Source organism: Pangasianodon hypophthalmus, chromosome 17 (genome assembly GCF_027358585.1).
Source record: "Pangasianodon hypophthalmus isolate fPanHyp1 chromosome 17, fPanHyp1.pri, whole genome shotgun sequence".
Classification (NCBI taxonomy): Eukaryota; Metazoa; Chordata; class Actinopteri; order Siluriformes; family Pangasiidae; genus Pangasianodon; species Pangasianodon hypophthalmus.
Window position 1 is genome coordinate 17,467,756 of NC_069726.1, and position 19,460 is coordinate 17,487,215.

At 37.3% G+C, this 19,460-nt stretch overlaps 1 protein-coding gene across 5 annotated transcripts in view; it reads right to left on the reverse strand.

Annotated features, from left to right (window-relative positions):
* palm2akap2 (PALM2 and AKAP2 fusion) overlaps positions 1 to 19,460 on the reverse strand; it is an 84,930-nt gene that overhangs the window by 54,151 nt on the left and 11,319 nt on the right. For all 5 annotated transcript variants that reach the window (XM_026942714.3, XM_026942716.3, XM_026942715.3 and 2 more), the window contains exons 3-4: positions 10,298 to 10,378; positions 7,138 to 7,268 (exon numbers count right to left, since the gene is read on the reverse strand). In XM_026942714.3, coding sequence (XP_026798515.1) covers positions 7,138 to 7,268; positions 10,298 to 10,378 — 212 coding nt within the window. The remainder of the gene's footprint in view (positions 1 to 7,137; positions 7,269 to 10,297; positions 10,379 to 19,460) is intronic.

The following is a 19,460-nucleotide window of genomic DNA, read 5'->3' on the forward strand; positions in this document are numbered from 1 at the left end:
GCTTTTTTTAACCTTTGCTTTAGACATTTTAGTTGAAATTGCATTAAATAAATGCTACATGTTCATTGCATTATTGAACATTGTGATGTCTTGGGTAGTATGAAGCAGGAGGAGAGGAGATTTGCAAATGTAGAGCTGAGCTGTTTTGAATGCAGCACTGAAAGAGCAGTAACTCTCTTGCGCCCTCAAGTGGTGAACTGGTGCTAATACATCAACATTGACAAGCAGCTTTCGGGATAGAAACAGAGAAACCCAACTAGCAAAATCAATTCAGAAACAATAAATAAAGCATATGTTATAATAAGTGCTATCTGGTTGATTATAACATACTATTACTATAAAATAATATAAGAACAGTATATAACAATTCTTTTACTATTTAAACTGGGATATCATAACAATTACTTTTGAATTGGGAAAAATTTATAAAAGTATTTTGGCACATAATTAATTAGATGGGTTAAATTGGCAGGGTGGGAAGCCAAATTTATGTTTATGTGAGCAACAAGTGGAACAAAAATCTGTTACTATAATGTGATGAAAATGGAAATTAGAACATGCCATAATGGTGATAATAATGGGATTTCACATAGTGGTATGGAAAAATGCTTTCATTTTCACTTCAAACTTGATGCAAATTGCATCCCTTCAGTCTAGGAACTTGCTTTACTGCATTTTTTGCAAGGAAAGAAACAGGAGATTTTTTTGTTATAGTTTTGATGGCAAATCTGAAGACATGCTGAAATATTAAAAAAATCTGGCCACCCTATTGTAGTTAATTCATCCCTTAATGACAAAGGCAGATATATACACTCCTGGGCAAAAAAAATGGCCCAAGCCCAAAATGGCTATCTAATGGTTATCTAATGCAGGTTTTATGTTTAGAAGATGTGTTACAAAGGCTATCACAGAAAAACATCAAAGACAGAATGAAGTTTTTGGCAGAATATGGAACGTTTGATTCATAGTGGTTCAGAGGTGTGTGGAGTGACGAATCACGATTTGAGTTGCATGGTGATGCTCCACAGAGGTGTCTTCAAAGATCTGTTGAGAAATACAATAGTGAATGCATCTCTACCACGGTTAAGCATGGAGGAAGAGGTGTAGTGGTGTGGGAAGCCTCTGCAGCTGCTGGTACTGGTGAGTGAAAAGTCAACTAATGCTATGGAATACAGGAGAATATTGCTTCCCACAATTGAAAACTTGTTTTCTAAAGAGGAACAATCAGATGTTATTTTTCAACAAGACAATGCTCCTGCCCACACTGCAAAGACCACCAAAATGTGGCTTGAGAACAAGTCCATCAGGCTCATGTTTTGGCCTGGTCAGAGTCTAGATTTGAACCCTATAGAGAATATTTGGTCTCACATTAAACACAAACTAACCAGGAAACATTTTTCAACTACTCATCAACTATTTGAAGCCATCAACATTGACTGGAACAACACTGACTCTTCTTTCTATAAAAAGCTGTCCGCAAGTTTACCCACAAGGCTTAAACATCAAAGGGAAAAGCTGTCCCATACTAAGCTACTTTATCTATTTGTTTAAGTCTTGCTAATTTCCTGACCAATGATTTGTTGTTAAGACCATTAAAATCTTAATAGTTTGCCACTTTGGGCTTGGCCCATTATTTTTGCCCAGGCGTGTAGAACTTGATATTCAATGATCAATGTTAAAAACTCTATGTATTATATAAATTAAATGGTGCTGTTCCCACATTGTTGGCACCAAAAAATATCTCTTCCACCTCCTAAATCCCAGTATTAGCATTCATTCAGTCTTCAGTAACTGTTTTATTTATTCTGGTCACGGTCATGGTGGATTCAGAGCCCGAGAACACTGGGCATGAGGAGGAAATACACCCCAATATAAGCCCTGTTGCACAATGTGAATGTCTTAGCCCCAATTTTTCTAACATGGCTGATAGATCCGTCATGCGTAATGCCTAGGTCTGGAACAAAATGGACGTCTTTAACTAATATATTGGCCTGTTCCACGTCACTGGATGCTCAGGGCCACAAACAGTTATTACAAAGAGAGCTGTAAACCTGAAACTAATAAAGGTGAAACAGTCTGTGTCTCTGCTTGCCTGGCTGTAAATGGCATACAGTGCCTCTTTCAGTTCCTCTTTAAGAGTGTTAACACTGTGTACCCACTAAAAATGTTGGGATTGTTTAGGGCTCAGATATTTTCTTTAATAACTGCTAAAGCAGTATTTCCTGGTTTCAGTGTTCTTTTTCCTCCAACGGGAGCTCGTTCTGAAAAGCACGATATACCTATGCTCTAAAAGAAAGGCTCCTCTGAGCTGCTAGTGAGTGACCCTGTATACTTCATGTGCCACTGAGCTCACATCCTAGAGTGGGTGTTTCTAAGTCTTTGATGCGAACAGCTCTCTCATTTTCCATGGTGCATGTAAAGGGCATGAGGCCACCTTTTGCCAGGCTCACATAGGGTGCTCCATGACCACTCCTGACTTCCTGTTCCGTTGTTCCCACTTCCTGTCTGCTGGCAGCATGAGTCCCAGCTGTCTCTGATTAGTGGGAGCAGTCACTGGGAATGGCCTCATCCACATTATGTCATCATCTGGACTTTATGGAGAGACGAGTCACTTCGTCTAGATTAGTGTGGTTCACTCCAACTCCAGGGCAAAATTGAACGTTTTGGATCAGCAGATGTGTGACTACTATGTGCTTCACCCACAGAGCATTAACCGCAGGGACACAAGTAGCAGAGTCAGCCTCTCTTCCCACGACATAACATGGGTCAGTGCATTTCCTATTCAATTATCCAGAGCCTAGATCTAAATGGCTCTAGGGATAATATTCAGGGATTTCAGTAACAACAACCAGAAGCAATCACTACAGAAATTCTAAAATAATTGTCAGTACTAGAGAAGGCACACAATGCCTGTTAGCACATGAGATGGCCATTTGAAAGAGATAATTGGAGAGGAGGAATTTAAAACAAAAACAACATTTAGTTTAATACATTAAAACTACAGTGACCGTTCACTACAATCCAGGAGCTGCATAACACAACAACTCAAACAGAAATAGCTGACAGTGTTTGTCTTCACTACGACTATAATTATATAATGTGTTTTTAAACAGCCCACCAGTGACTCTCACTTCAGCGAAACAGGTGACATTAAACATGCTACTTCACCATATTAGGGAATCAGGTCTCACAGCGGTATACACAGACAGTGTGTATTAAATATAAACACGATAGTTTTTTCCCACACAGTGAATGGAATCCTCATTTCATGAACAGTGTGGTAAAAAACAAGGCTTAAAAATACTACCTCGATGCCATGCTTATTGCTTCTGTTTTTTATTAGTTCTATAATACACTCTTAGAGGAAAAGGTTCCATATAGCTACTATGTAGAATCCCATAAAGCGGTGTGCCAGTCTGAAAAGACTTCTTTTAGAGAGCTAGAATGCTAAAAGGAGTTTAATATCGAGAAAAAGAAAAAAAAAACTACACCTTGTTGATGTTTGCGAAACAAAACTTTTCATATGTTTAAAAGTAATGATAATCATATACTTGTTTGTTTCCCTTAGTCTGTAATAAGGCACTTAACTAGCACACCATACCTTATTACATTACTTTAGCTACTATTCAGTAAAGTATCCAGGCAACTAAATCATTGGACTGAGAAACACATTAGAGCTGTTACTCACCCTGTGGTCTAGCTAATGGATTTGGATTTATGATTTGTCCAGCCTTGGATGTGAATCATACTATGAGGTACATTCTAAATTTTTCTACCAATTAGTTATGGATGAAGTCCATAACTAAAACTGAAAACAACTGCAATGGCACTTTAACCTTAAAACGCCTCTATCCTTAGCACATCCCTCACTTATTTTGAATGAATGAGGGAAATGAAGCTGAAATGAGGCTCATTTTACCCACTTTTCTTATTTTATATTGTGGATGAAAACATTTGCATGAAACCACTGCAACACAAACACTTTCTTTAATCTACAGATCTCTGTAGAACAGCTTTCTGTTATAAAATAAAATAGCAAGGCAATTTAGGAACAATTTCCACTGTTCCACCCAGTGTATTTATTGGTGGTGAAAACTGTCTTATTGTACTCTTTTATTTTGGGGACAAACCCTAGCAGTCATTTCCTCTGTGTCATGCCAGAGCTTTTCTCTTCTTTTAGTGCTCATGAATTGAGCATACACTTTCCCCTTTCAGCTCAGAAACAGTCACCTTTCAGGTCACATCCAAAGACCCTCTGTAAGCGCAGCTAGACGGCATTCTGAAAATTCTCCTTTTATAGAGCCTGGAGCCCAAGGATGTTTGCTTTTTAAAGTGACCACCACGTGACAGTGCTTTTGTTTTCCAAAATAGAAGGTGGTAGCATGGATTACATACTAGAAGGATGGAAAATAAGACTAAATGGTTTGGTACTATGGAGTCATTTTTCAGATAATGGATTTAAATGCTATTTAGATGTCATTCTGATAAACCCTTACAACATGAGCTTGTTCACAGAGCTACACGACACCTACTTGATCCTTCGTAACTTTATAATGTGTTCATTAAGTGTCCTAACACAACTTTGTGCCAACAAAAAGTCTTTATGACAAATGTTGAAAAAAGATTTATAACTGTTTTTGTAGGTTTATATCAGTTATGATTCAGGGCTTACATAGCTGTTATATAGCTCTGTGAACATAGCCATTCAATAAAACTTTACTGAAAGATTAAAGTGTATTTGGTAATAGTATTAAGACCAGGTTTTTCATTTAAATTTTAAAATGTGTTTAAAATAGTGCCTTCATCAAGGTATTGAAAATCTTTTGGAATTGCTGGACCTAGTTGCTCAAACTGTTATGGTAGGGTGTGTAAAAAATTGCGTTATTAGTGAAAAGATGAAAGGAAATCCCACCCAACAAATGAAAATAATCTTAACTTTGAAACAACTTCATCACTTCCCACACATATCGCTAAATGGCCAGTCATCCAGCAATGAGGTCATGCCATGTCATAACCTTTTTAATCTTATAACATTTATCATTACCACACAATGCCAATGGATTTCACATATGCTGTAATGATTAAGACTTGCCGTCAGACATATCCTCATTGTAAAATCACTTACATAAACAGGATAGGTTGCCAAAATGGAAAACAATAACTCAACGCTTGTTTTAACGCATTCCACAAAACCAGGTGAAAGTGCTTCTCGCAAATCTACACAATATTGGAACACATTTCAATACAGAGCAGAGAAACCAAAAATCTGCAACAAGATGCTATTCCCATGGCTGGACTGGCTTCTGTGGCTCGTCACACATCATCCTTACACACCGTTAAGCCGTGTTTAATCATTGCTTGTGAGGCCACGGAGCCTCAAGGTCTCCCCAAGTCAAACACACATAAATGAAAACACATGCAAACATAATGAGCTCCAATTAGGCCATTTTAGCTGCTTTTGACAACCAAACAGCTTCTGTGTTGTTTGACTGCTCACAGTCCTGCTGATTTGGGTTTTAGCTAAGTGTACTTCATCACCACTGAACAGACAAGAAGAATGTGCTTTTAATAAGCAGACGTAGGAAGGTATTTCATTGGCATATTTGCATGAGTGGGTACATTTGATCTCCAACAAAACAGAAAAAGAAAAACTAGTCACACTGGAATTCATTACACTTTCTAGCTGTCTTTATTTTACATTATGAATTGTTAACATAATGCATTATAAGTAGTGTTCATAACACATTATAGCACCAGTAATAAGGACTTTGTATAGTGTGTAAAGTTCTGTCCCCGTTACATAAATTATACCAGCCAGATTATCATGCCTTAAAACTACTGAAACTTCTTCTGGGGGGGGAAATTTAGTGCTGTAAATCTATATGTAACTACAGTGTAGTTTTGGGCTTGATAAAACATTGGAAATTTTGTTGATTTAATAATTATTTTTTTATTTAAAATAAGTTTCACTTTACACAGAGCTCACAAATACAGCTTATAAGATATTCTACTTAGGTTATAAAACAATATGTTCCTCAATAATCTATATTCAGTAATGAAAAGTATATAAAATTTGTTGTTTCAGAAAAAAAATCTGGCAGGTGTCAGGGTTGTATGACTAAACATAATGCTCTAAACAAACTGCGGCTGGATTTCTTTAGTATTGGTGATATAATGTGCTATAAACACTACTTAGAATGCATTCTGTTAACAATTTATAAATGCATTATAAGCATTGCTATAAACTGTAATGCATTTTCATGAATAAGTACAATATTGTGTCTAATGCCTTATAACATGCTATGAATGTTATATTCACAGGTTATTATAGATATGCCTTCGTGGAAAATGCTACCGAATTATCTTGCTACTAAAGCAAGACGTGATGATGACATGTTCATTTTTAAACCCTAAACCTGAGTTATACTTATCTACTCTTACTATCACTTCATTGAGATTTATTTAGTAAAGCTCTTGCTACTGTATGAAGTCATGTCTCTGCATTTATTTTGGTTCTTGGACTCAACTTGACACTAGCATTAGAGAGACCAACTAAAAGACACATGCCCTTGAAACCATGAAAATTTCACTGACATAAAAGACGTAGCATTAGTCATAGATCTGGAGGCTGACAGCTACATATACTAACCTCTGTTTTTATTATTTATAAGGACAAACAAGGAAAACACCATCTGTTTGGACTTCAGAGAATCAATAGGAAGGAACCCTGCAATCACAAGTTGGGCAACCCAGACGTTAATGCAATGACGTTATTATTTACCATATGACGTGGAATCCAACGCCCCTTTGAGGTTTTCTTAATTAGAAGCCAAGTTAACCAGAAAACCAGATCCCAGCTCTGACCAGTGGATGTGTATGGTACAGTAACTCCTATGTTAGCGAGCGTTCAAGAAATGGATGCTATTAAAGGAAATGAGCTGTGTAGGCCCAAAATGTACCTACTTTGGCAAAGAGTTCCAGAAAATCTTGTTATAAACACATATGCAGTTAAAAACAGCTCTAACTATAGCAGCATTGGTGAGAGTCCAAAATTATGAGGCTTCTATAAAAATGGCCTAACTATAAGGAGTGGAACAGATACTATACTGTATGAGTATAAACATACTGTATGTATACCTCTGAATGGAGTCTTCTAGTTTCTTGGCATGTAGCTCATCCTGCTCAACTTGTTTCCTGAGTCCCTCGTCTTCCTCATCATGCCCCGTTGGAGTACCTTGTAGAAGCCACCTCTCCCTCATGGCTTTGGACTAGAAAATACACAACACCATTTGCTCAGGTTGGTATATTGGACCAAAAAATTTTTTTTGCACAAAACTATTCGCTTTAATGGAAATATATTAAGTTCCCAGAGGGTCTAAGTTCTAACCTACATAATCATTCTTGTGGTCCCTGACCTATCACAGAAACCCCTCCTTTCAGCAGTGGACATTTTATACACAGATGTGTATGTGACTCTCTGGTGGAAACACCATGCAAACCAGCCTGCTACAGATAATAGATGTTGTAGCAGGTCCTCTGGTGAGGTGACATTGGCAGGGTTTTTGTGGTCAGTTTTTGCTGGAGTTGTGAAACCTCATAAGGCCCCTCACTTCCAGTCAGCAGGCCTCACGTTGACGGTCAGCCCTGGGAACACAGGAATGCTCCTGACCATTTCACAACCTGTTGAAGGTATGCAGCAGCAACCAGAGCACAACTTCTGAGATTTCAGGGCTGCCTGCTTGCTGTGTAAGAAGACCCTGGTGCATGGTTTGACCCATGAAGCAGCTTGAAAGGTTTGCTGAAATGAATACATGCTGTGTAAAGTTCAAGAAAGCATGTTTGGTTTCGACTGTGGTGCTATTTCATACCTAACAAATGATAATATAAATGTAAATGCTAAAAGTATTGTATATTGTATATTATATTGCATAATATTATTGTAATATTCTTATACAATAATATTACAGTATAATTGTAGGTCTTTTACACAGTCTTCCATTTTACGTAGCTGTTCTGCTGATTTGCAGTGAACTGAGAAATGTAACTGTGTATCATCAGCATAGAAGTGAAAGCCAACATCATAATGCTTTGTGCTTAGGGTATGCCAGTATTTAAAGCTGCATTTATTGCACAGAGCGTCATAAGACAGTTTCCCACACATAGGTTATACTTGGGCGCACCGCCAAAGTAAACTGCTGAAGACCCAAGTATACTTTCCCAGTATCCCATTAAATAATCACACAAGACTTGTATTTTTTAATAAGAGGTGGTTTATTATTGTTTACAATTTGTTATAATGTGCGAGTATATGTACTGACCATCAGATGATTATAAAAATGCATTACAAAACAGTTAGGTAAGGTAACTTTAACAGCAATTTTGCATGAAAACCATTATTATTATTATTATTATTTTTTTTTTTTACAGAAATGCATGTTTATATTTAGAATTTCAACTACACATGGTTAAGTATGTATCTAATATCAGAAAGCTCCACCTCTGATTTGCACTCTTTGTGCTAGATCATCCCCAAGTTGATCTCAGATCTGTGGGAAACACTGTAACTCTGAAGTGGTGAGCATCATGGAGAATTTTCTATAAAGTGTAAAAATGTCTGAGGTTTGCTCTTCTCTGCTATTTCAAAGTGCTAGGTACAACAAGCCCCCAAGAAGCATCAAGTAAATATTTTGACCATACCCTTGTGTTCATATATTTTACTGCTGGGAGAAAATAGCTTGTTATGAAGCACAGCTTGAAGTTCATTATTGTCTTGTTTAAAAATTGAATATATTCCATGCAAAAGTAAAATTGGGTATCAATTTCCACATTTTCAATGGAAATATCTAAAAAAAAAACAACCCCGTGCTTTCAAATGCGTTACTGGGTGAAATTTCCTTTTTGCAACTTTCCAGTGAAAACTTGGTTCAGACTCCATAAACACCCACTGCTAAAAAAAAAGAAACATTCCACTTCCTGGATCTGTCCTTCTTTTCCAGCCCAAACTACTCCCTCATTTACTTTACCCAGCCTTCACACGCCATCTGTCTCCGTATAAACACTCTAAGTGAATTCAATTACTTTTACATGTTAATTTTCATAATGTGGTAATTGGTGTGAGTACTAGGCTAGATGTCAAAAAGCTGCTAGCAGTTGCATGCTAGCTTCTGGTCACTAATGTATTGTTAGTGTGCTTTAAATCTAGGCACATCAATTGCTACATGAAATCATGTAGCAGTGTCCCAGAAATAGCCAAGTTGTTGTTTTTTAGTTACATTCCCACATTGGAATATTGGCAATGAAATATTTTAAATTTAATGTGTCGTAAATCTCCGTATGCTGGCTCAAAAAAAAAAAAAGACAAATCTTTTAACCAATCTTTTATCTTTTAACGTGTTTGTTTTTCCCGCCCTCAAACTTGTGACCTGATTTGTTAGAGAGTAAAAAAAGTGCTTGATGTCACTCAGTGCTTTTTTTCAACTCTGGAATCTTTGCTGATGTTCAAACATTGACTGCAGTCCTCCCACTTTGCGATACTTCCTGTTGAATTACATGTAAAATATGCACTGGCAGTTGAGAAAAACACATGGTGTGAAAGTAGTCTTAGAAAACCTTAACTGTTTATGCTCTGTCTCAGCCCTGTCTCAGCCCAATGTGCTTATGTCCTCAGAAATGTCCTCCAGGCATAATTTCTTTTATCAGATGTTTCCCAGCCTCTCAAAACCAGTGCCTCATTGCCCTAAAGTTGTCTTTTCTCAAGAGAGCTCAAGAACAAAACCTCTTTAGAGAGTCAAACTAAACTTGGACCATTTGTTTTTTGTGAATTCAAACTAGCATATAATGCAGGCAATTACACCACAGAGCTATTCTGTGTAATTGAGGCGAACCGCTGTCTATCTGATAATGCATTAAACATTCCTAAAAGAAAGGTTTGCAGATCACAGTTAGCCGTTTAGAGTGGGAAATCTGCCATATCCTCGCCATCTTATTTTATAAACAAACCACCAGGACATAAAAAAGAAATCTCAAAGATCTAAAATAATCCCACAAGGATCAAACTGTTAACACAATGACAAGGTTACCAAAATATAATTTTTTTAAAGGAAACAGGTAACTTTAACAGTCAACTTTTTAGATTTACATTATTATTTTTCCAACTACGTCACACTTTTCTTCATACTTGTAACATATTACACAGGCTTGTCAGTTAATTTCTTAGCCAAGTCTGGCCAAATGCTCAAAAAACCTGAATGTAACACTTTTAGAAGACTTTCTTTAGACTTTTAGAAGAATTTCTTACCTTAAGATGTTGAAGTTGCAGAACAAGATCATCTAACTGTCTTCTTTTATCCTCAATCTCTGTTTGTCTTTTTCGTTTCTCCTAAAAAAAAAAAAAAAAAGAAAGATGCTATGAATTTCAGTGATTCAGAGCAGATATTTAGGTTATGTCTATCTAATTTCATATACTATGATGTGGGCTTACTTGTCCTGTCTGTATTTGTTTAGTGCTCCAAAGTTTATATCTGTGTCTGGATGTGGATTTGAACTGAAAGTGGGCATATTCTGTACTGGAAGATTATATTATATTTATTTATTTATTTATTTTTTTAAATTGAATGTGTACTTGGAAAAGAAGTCAATTTTCATTTACAAAATCTAATTACAAATAGCAATTTGCAGAACTATTTTCAGCTAATGAACTTTTAATTTTTAACTAAAACATTTACTGATGCACTATCAGAATGTACTATGAAGCTGGGACGCATTGCTGCTGCTAGTCAAAATGGGGTCCATTAAGCAGCATTTCATTATAATGCCTGTATGATTTTCTAAATATTATCATTCAATAATGATGAAGAAATCATTATGAAGAGATGCTGTCCCGTGCAGTGTGTGGTAGTGCACCTCCTATTCATATCTGTATTTGTATCTGTTCAGAATAAAATATCTGTTCAGTATGAATAATATATGCATATTCAGTTACTTCCTTAGTTTATTATATCCTAATATAAAGATAATAATGCTGTATATTTACTGAAATCAAACAAACAGCACATCCATTATACATGCAGCCATATCTGACAGATTGAGGATCTCAGAAGGATCCTCAAGGGTCTAATAACCCCTTGGAGAGGCTCTATACACTCACTATATCCTGCCTTCTCAGACTCATGTGTTTCCATATAAGCAGTTTTTCCCACAGTTCCTTTCAACCCTCCAATGAGCAAAAAAGATGGCAGATTTAGATGGGACCTTTGGGCTCAAAAACCAAATATTTCCCTTTTCAACTCATTTTTTTCATTTGATAAGCTAAGATGTGAAAAGTTAATGTTCCTGTGGGAATGTGACTGAATTCACGTCAACAAACAAAAATGAGCAGGAAGTCAGTGTCGTGTCACAGCACTAAGGGGTGTCATTCATAAATCACTTTTATAATTACCATTCAGAAAATAATTAATGTATAATTGTAAGAAAAATGTGACCTCATAGCTTAAAGGTACAATAGTCAAGATTTGTCAGGTCACTATGCATTAAGTAGGGGAGGTTCCACAATATTGGAAGCATCTTTTAATCCTTGAACCCAACTCACATTCCTGCCAATGCACACAAAGCCATGCCCCCAGAAACTACAGTGGCCAGAGATGATCAGTTAGAGTCAGCATTCCCAAGGATTGTCATGACATCACTTTCAAGCGATGAGGTAGACTGTATATTAAGGACATTGCCTTACTTCGCTGTTTAGATATAGATGATAAAAGAACTTAACATTTGTTGTACCGCAGTACGGAAGATAACAATATGTTCATCCCCTTCACCAGTAATAAATTTCTTGAGTTTGGAAGAGCACTACCCATATTTCATCAAGTTTTATTACTTTTCTTGTTAAATTTCTTGGAAGCACAGTGTAGTTTTTTTGCTCACAGTAAAGTATGTAGACACCTACACTTTTAAATTACACAATAACAAAATACAACACAAGCTCCTAAAATTCCACACCCCAACACAATGTGGTGCTTTGCGTAATACCAATTCAGCAACACTAATAATCTTTTATAAACACAAGATGCATGGAGTGTACAAAGGAAGTTGTGGGGGCTGTGATGTTGACTGGTTCAAATGTCCAACAGATGTAGTTTTTTTCCACAGTAAACACCACACATGATTCACTTCCTCTCTTCAAATTCCAAAAAAGGTCCAGCAAAGGAGCATGTTGCCCCATATGTAGGCTATTCTCATACTCTACCATCTGAACAAATGGATACGGCTGTGCTGACACCGATTCACGGCTGCATTCCAGTGCTGGAGTTTGTGCTCCCTTGGGTATTCTCACGAATGTGAACTAATATGGATTCCAGATGTCAGTGAAAAGCAAATGTGGTCTGAAAAACGTCTTTTTTTATGTAGGCCATTGTTCAGTTGATGATGTCACATGAGAAAGGACATGGAAGGACCTTCATTATTTTAGATCGACTGCTCTTGGTAATTATTTACCCCTGAACAAACATCATGGACTGGTCACATATCCACACACTCATCTACAAACATGCACTGTTGATTCTACAGAGTAGCTGTAGCATTAAAGGGGAACTAGATCTGTCTCTAGATTGATTAATCGCTCACACGTTCTTGGCCCGATGCAAAGTCTGTCCTTGTCCTAGCAGACACATGCGAGCTCTGTTTAATCCTCAGGTTATACACTCCAACTGATGATTACCAGTTTGGCAGCAACTGTATAAACTTTGACTCCTTGATGTTAAACCTTTTCAGAGTTGGAAAAACGCATGGAAGTGTTTCAGCTTTTTCTCCAAGACTGTCAGGAGTGCAGATGTTAAACACACACACAGATGCAGATAAAATTTGAAAAATATTCACTTATTTTACTTGGTACATTGCCAAGGTCATTGATTGCTAGGGTAAAACCTGATGTTTCATGGTTTCACTATGTTCTTTCATTCACGGATTCTTCTACACTAACCACTTTATCCTGGTCAGGGTCATGGTGGATCCGGAGCCTATCCTGGGAACTCTGGCCCCGAGGTGGGAATATACCCTGGATGGGATGCCAGTTTGTTGCAAAAAACCATGCACACACATTCACATACTCATTCACATTGTTTTCTGACTAAGCCTAAATAATAAATATTTGGTTAAACCCAGTATAATGGATCACGGACCCCAAGTGGTTACAGCACAGCACAACAACAAACATCTATTAGTATTCATGACCTACCTCTCATGGTTTTCCTCTGACCAAGAGGCTATAATTAGCTTAACAGTTCATTCTTCACCACGTGGCTGGTGAAATTTCACTGCGGAATGGCAGTGGCCTCCACACCCAACCTAACACCGCTGGAGGATCTATTTCTCGCCAAGCACGCTGACACATACTGAAGATTGGCTTAAAATACTGACCGAGCCAGGAGCAACACTGTACACCAGCATGCAAGATGCATTCTTCATCATGGACTTTGGTGGTATGACCAGCATGTCATGAAATATAGTCCTAGAATATGAGGTCATTGGAGAGTTAGCCATGCCTAATTTCCAGACCGAATTCTGCATCTGCAACGAATTGGGTAAAATAGGCTGTGCAAGACAGCAGGTAATATTCACAGTAAAGACATATTAGTAGGGCCTGGTGAGTGGATAATGACTAAACAAAGAGCATCTTGTTTCTGGTGTTTCTGGGATAAGATTGAAAACATCTGCTTTGCAGTAATGCAGCAACACTTCTTTTTGTGCTGGCAACACCAGAGTCACTTTTTAGAAATACAAGAATGTCTGAGGAAGATTGCTTAAGATCTGTGGTTTGAAAACCTCACCAGCCAAACCTACCAAGGATAACAACCCGACTGAGGCCAGTGTTATTCCGGTGTAAATCTTGTCCTGCCACTGTAGCTTCCTATAGCAACTTGGTAATGTTCTTGGCAGCAATCCCTGTAAACGATGCTCCCCTTGATGACTGAACTGTAACCTTCCACATTGAGTGTAAAAGTATAAGGCTATGTTGAAGGTTCATTAGTCTAATCCACAGATTAACACAACTAAGCATATGTCTGGACTTAGTAAGGCCAGTTCTGCGCCAGTCACAATCTGCCAAAATGCCACAAACGGAGTACATCAGTTCTCAGTGGAAAGCTCATCTAATCGGATTGAATTCTATTAGGAACCAGCATGCTAGAAAACTGACCATTTCACCAGTATGTCACACTACAGTTGACACATAGTGCAATGACACACTCCATTAAGTAGGAGTTGAGATTTGCGATGTGTCATTGTTAACTTCTACGCCTCCACTGACAACTATGCTGACCTTTCTAATGACTGTCCCTCCCTCATCTACTGAAAAAGGCAAACAATACCATAACTGACCTGAATGTGTAGACATTATTACTGCAGTAACAATTTTTGCAATTAGCATATGACTATGATCAGGTCTGGGTGGTATAAATGGACTAACAGGGTTAAAGGCTTCCCTCAGTTTGAAGAAAGAATACATTAAATACAGGCACAAACTTTGGCATCCATTTTTTTTGGATTTGCTGTAAAAAATGGCTTAAAGAGGAGCATCACTAATAGTCCAAAGTAAACATACACAGAATGGCATAAAGTAAAAGCTGGGGCTGATTTCTTTCTAGCCCAGGCTGTAGATTCACACAGCTTATCATTGAAACATTTGGTGTGTTACATTTGTTGAAACACACATAAGATTTTGTGTGCACTGGGGCTAATCTGTTTCAATACACTTTGCTGAAACTTAATTACATACAACAGGAATGACATCAATTACTTTCCTGAACACTGATTTTTCAAAAATGCCTTTGGAAGACAATCTAAGTAAATAGAGTAGACAAATATTGTCCAACCATACTACAAGTTATACCATGGGACACACAACAGAAATGTAAGTTTTGTATGATTTCAATAAATGAGCTGACCACCAGAAATGACTTCAAAAAATAGCAGTGGAAAAAAAAACAAATGGTGTTGCATATCTGCCTTGTGAAATAGCCCCAAATAGCCCCCCATTCAATAATGTGACCATTATGCTTTGTGAAATTTGCCGTTCACAGGTTACACACTATTTACTTAGCTATTTCAAGCATCATATATTTGTAACAGGTTTGCACTTTGAACCAGTGAGTTAGTAGCACTTCTACCTGTCCACAGTCTTATCAGTGTAGAAGATAGCAACAGCCAGGGTGAAGGTGCCTGGTTGTCGAAACAGACACAAGCACTCATCTCTGTGGACAAAAATAGAGCAGACAAACATTTCCGACTAAAAGCAGTTTGAGAACGGAAACTGCAGAAATACCTTTTTTAGACATGTTTTCAGCTAAATATTTGATGTTTTTTTTAAGTCTCTGTGTCTCTGGTTCTGAACATGAATTCAGTACTTAACCACAATAAAAAGCCACAATAATCATAATAAGAGATCACAATAAAAACTACAGAAGGTTGTGTTGTGGATATATGATTCAGTAATTCTGCTATTTCTCTAAACAAAAAATAGAACCATAAATATACGAACCAAGAATCCATGCAGCATATTAAATATATTCACAAGTACTTTAGATATTTGCTTAAGTATGTTAGATGTCTGTAGTGATTAACCACACAAATAAACTGCCATATAATCCAAGAAAATAACCTTTCAGGTTGGAAAAAAAGACCTGACACTTTCTTCACTAACACTACACACTAACTACCAAAGTCAAATCTGATCACTGTGAGTGATTTTGGAAAGAAGCAGCAGCTCAAATAGGATTAGAATTGAGTCGAGTGATCCGAGTTAACTTTTCCAGTATACAGTAAATCATAAATGATTTAGTCTGAGCTAAGAGACCAGATGTGAGTTGTGAGTGCAACATATTACCATTTATTGGTCAGTAACATTTTTATGTGGGCGTTAACAATGTTCCCATGATCCTTAGCAGTGAAATAAATCCAACTTCCAGGCCTATACAAAAAAGCCTTACAGTTAGCAAGAAACCATTTCAAACCGACACACACTACAGCTAATTAGAACTACAGCAAAATACAGCATCAGTGGTTCATTCTTGAGTGAGTCCATACTCTGACCACCAAATGAAGGTATGTCGTTGATTAGATCCATGTGGCATGCATTTGTGCTAAATCTAGGAGAGAATTACAAATCTGTCCAGCATGAGTTTAGCATTCCAAACAAACAGCTTTTTACAACAGTAATGGCGAAAAGTGTTTTGAAATACAGCAGAGAAATCTCTTTGAGGCCAGAAATAGTTACTGACTAATATATATGTTTAAATAATATAAAGAATTTTTTTTTATCTAGTATAATGTTAATGTTTTACAACACTGTTGTAAAAAAAGTAACCAATTAAGTTGACCAATAACACATCAACAACTTTTTTTTTAAAAATGTGTTCTTTTCACAATTTGGTGTATTAGAACCTGGAACTGAAATGGTCATAATTTGGATTACAAAAATATATATATAAAGATAGTTTTGATTGCTTAAGTATTCACCTCTGTTGCCGTGAAACCACTAAATTAGTTTGTTTATAGTGTCAAATGTTTAGCTTGCTAATGAAGAATTACAAAACAGTAGCACATTTTGTCAGTCTCTGAGTTTATGGTCCTCTATTTATTGCTGTATTTTGCTCCTAGTGGAATAACAGAGACTAGCTTTCTTGAATTTTTTGGAATTCATGGCACCCCTGATCTAGATACTTTTGCAACATTTTCTATCAAAGCTGGTTATGATACGCTATATGGCCAAAAGTTTGTGGACACCACACCCATATGTGCTTGTTGAACATCCCATTCTAGATTTAGTTGCTGTTATAATAACCTTCACTCTTTGGAGTGTGGATCCAACCTTGGCAAACAATTGTCTTTATGGACCTTCGCTTTGTGCACATGCTGGAACAAGTTTGGACTTCTTAGTTCCAGTGAAGAGAAACTGAAATACTACAGCGTACAGAGACATTCTATACAATTGTGTGCTTCCAATTTTGTAGCAACAGTTTGGGGAAGAACCACACATGGGTGTGATGGTCAGGTGTCCACAGACCTTAGGCCTTATAGTGTATATTGCATATCAACAAGCCCACTCTAGTTTCCTATAGTTTCCTCTCATTACACAGTAACATCAGTGTAAATGGATAAAGATTGCACATGCCACATGCTTTTCTCCAAAATAAATGACTAATTAATACTTAATTCTTAGCATTAATAATAAGGTTATGCAACATCATACATTGCTCTTATTATTACTGACTGCTTTTATAAATGCCCATTTAGTATTATATTATTGTGTGGAAGCCTGTCCAAAGAACCTCACACTGCAATGCATCAGCACTGTTATACCAGCAGGTTATTGACTTAAATGTATCAAATATCAAAACCTAAAATACTCTTTCTGCCCAGGTGGCAAAAAAATGTCCAGATAAGAAGTAGCCTTTGATTCAATTAAAGCTATCACTTACACGTTCACATTGTCATCTGCAAATCAAATTACTCAAGCCATATTGCAAAGATATTTCCATTAAACTGTGAAAGCACAATGATGCAAGAGCATAGTGTTGAGGTTTTCTTGATCATGGACCGCAGTATGTGAATTGTAGTAGACAAGCTACACCCTGCATTTGGATATGAAAAATGTATTGCGTTGTATCTAGTAAAGACACAGAGTGTAGATTTGAATATATAAACCAAATTCAGCTAAATTATATGCATTGACATAATTCATCTTTATTAATCATTTGCATTACCAAAGTATGTTTCTAATTATTATAGTAACTACATGGAAAACACTGCATAATAATAATACTAGCAATGATAACGTTGTGCTTTAAGAATGAGTTAAGGAACCCAAGTCTGAACTCTAGTTTGGCGATGTGGAAATTATGAGATTGCTGACATTTGTGATGAATAAACTATGCCCTGGCATAATCACTGGTTAATAGATTATTTGCATTTATTTATTTTTTCAGACTAGAACCATTTTAGATACTGGGTGGCCAAGAGCACACTAAGTGCTTCAACTTCCATATTACGTATAGGACAAAATTGCATTTGCAAGACATCTGATATGTTCCTTGGTGCAAAATGAATGGTCACATGATGATGTTACGGTATTGGCTTCCTAGCTGCTCTATACAGTAGCTCCTAATACTTAAGGAATTCTGTCAAAATACCTACGACACTACAATGATGATTTAAATTAACATGAGCTAGATAGGATGAGTCTGAATCAGTTGCATGCCTCTCAAATGTGATTTAAGGTCAGATTGTTGGGGAAATTGAAGTGAAAAGGCTTATCTCAAAGCTAGCAGCTGCCAGGTACTTTTATCCAAAGTGATGTATGATTGACTTGAGTGGTTGAGGGTTAAGGGTCTTGCTCAAGGACCTAGCAGTGGTTCTCTGACAGCCCCAGGAATAAATAATTAGAATTACTAAGCCACCACTGGGGTCTGTGAAGGCAGGAGGTCTAAACCAATGTATCTCCTATTACTCCATCCTGACCAATAAGTCTTAATCATTAAAACAAGCATAACTGGTATATTTCCCCTGAACGATTAGAATGATCTTTTAAACATTTCCCCCATTTTCTCCCTAATTTGGTCACCCCATGCACCAGCCAACTCTTTCCTATCACACCACAGTTTCCAACTGCTTCCTCTGAGCCATGGGAAGCCAACTACCGCATCTTTTCAACTACAGCATCTTTTCAACTACCGCATCACAGGGCAGCGTAACGAGTTTAGAGGAAAGCGGTATTGACCTACTTTTGCATATTTGAGCTCACAGACACCCACTAATGATTAGTGTTGCTCTGATTGACATGGGAAAAAGTAATGCCATCCCTCCTACCCAGAGAGCACTGTCAATTTTGCTCTGTAGGACTCCCAGGCATAGCTGTGGCATTGTCGGGATCTTAACTTTTTTTCTCTCTACCGACTGTTAATAATGAAATTTGCACTTTCCTATTGAATGCATAACTGAATTAATAAAGAATTTTTTAACAAATGACTCTGACTACAGGACAAATGCATCAAGACACCATCCTTTCCTTTGTAGCCCGTCCTTCAGACTTGAGGTCTTAGACTGTTGACTTCTGCTCTCTGACTCCTACATAATGTGCTAATGGAAGACAGGCAGCTGGGCCTCAATCCCCAGCAGCTACAGAAAGCTGAGCCCACCTGAATGGAGCTCCCATGCCTCCACCCTTTTCAAATATGCTGAAACCTAGTCAAGCTGGCCAACACAGCTGTTGCTAAATTTAGCTTGTTCATGATAGTGGCCCTGCCCTTTCTATGCAACATTGGACTTTGGTTTGCTCAAATTCATCTATATGCAGCAAGTACTCTATGTCTGGGTTGTTTCCTGCAGGTGTGTAGACCAGGTTTAACTTTCCAGGCCATACATCCTCCTCCACCCAGTGCTTTGCAACCAGCAAGCCACTAGATTGCTAGTTA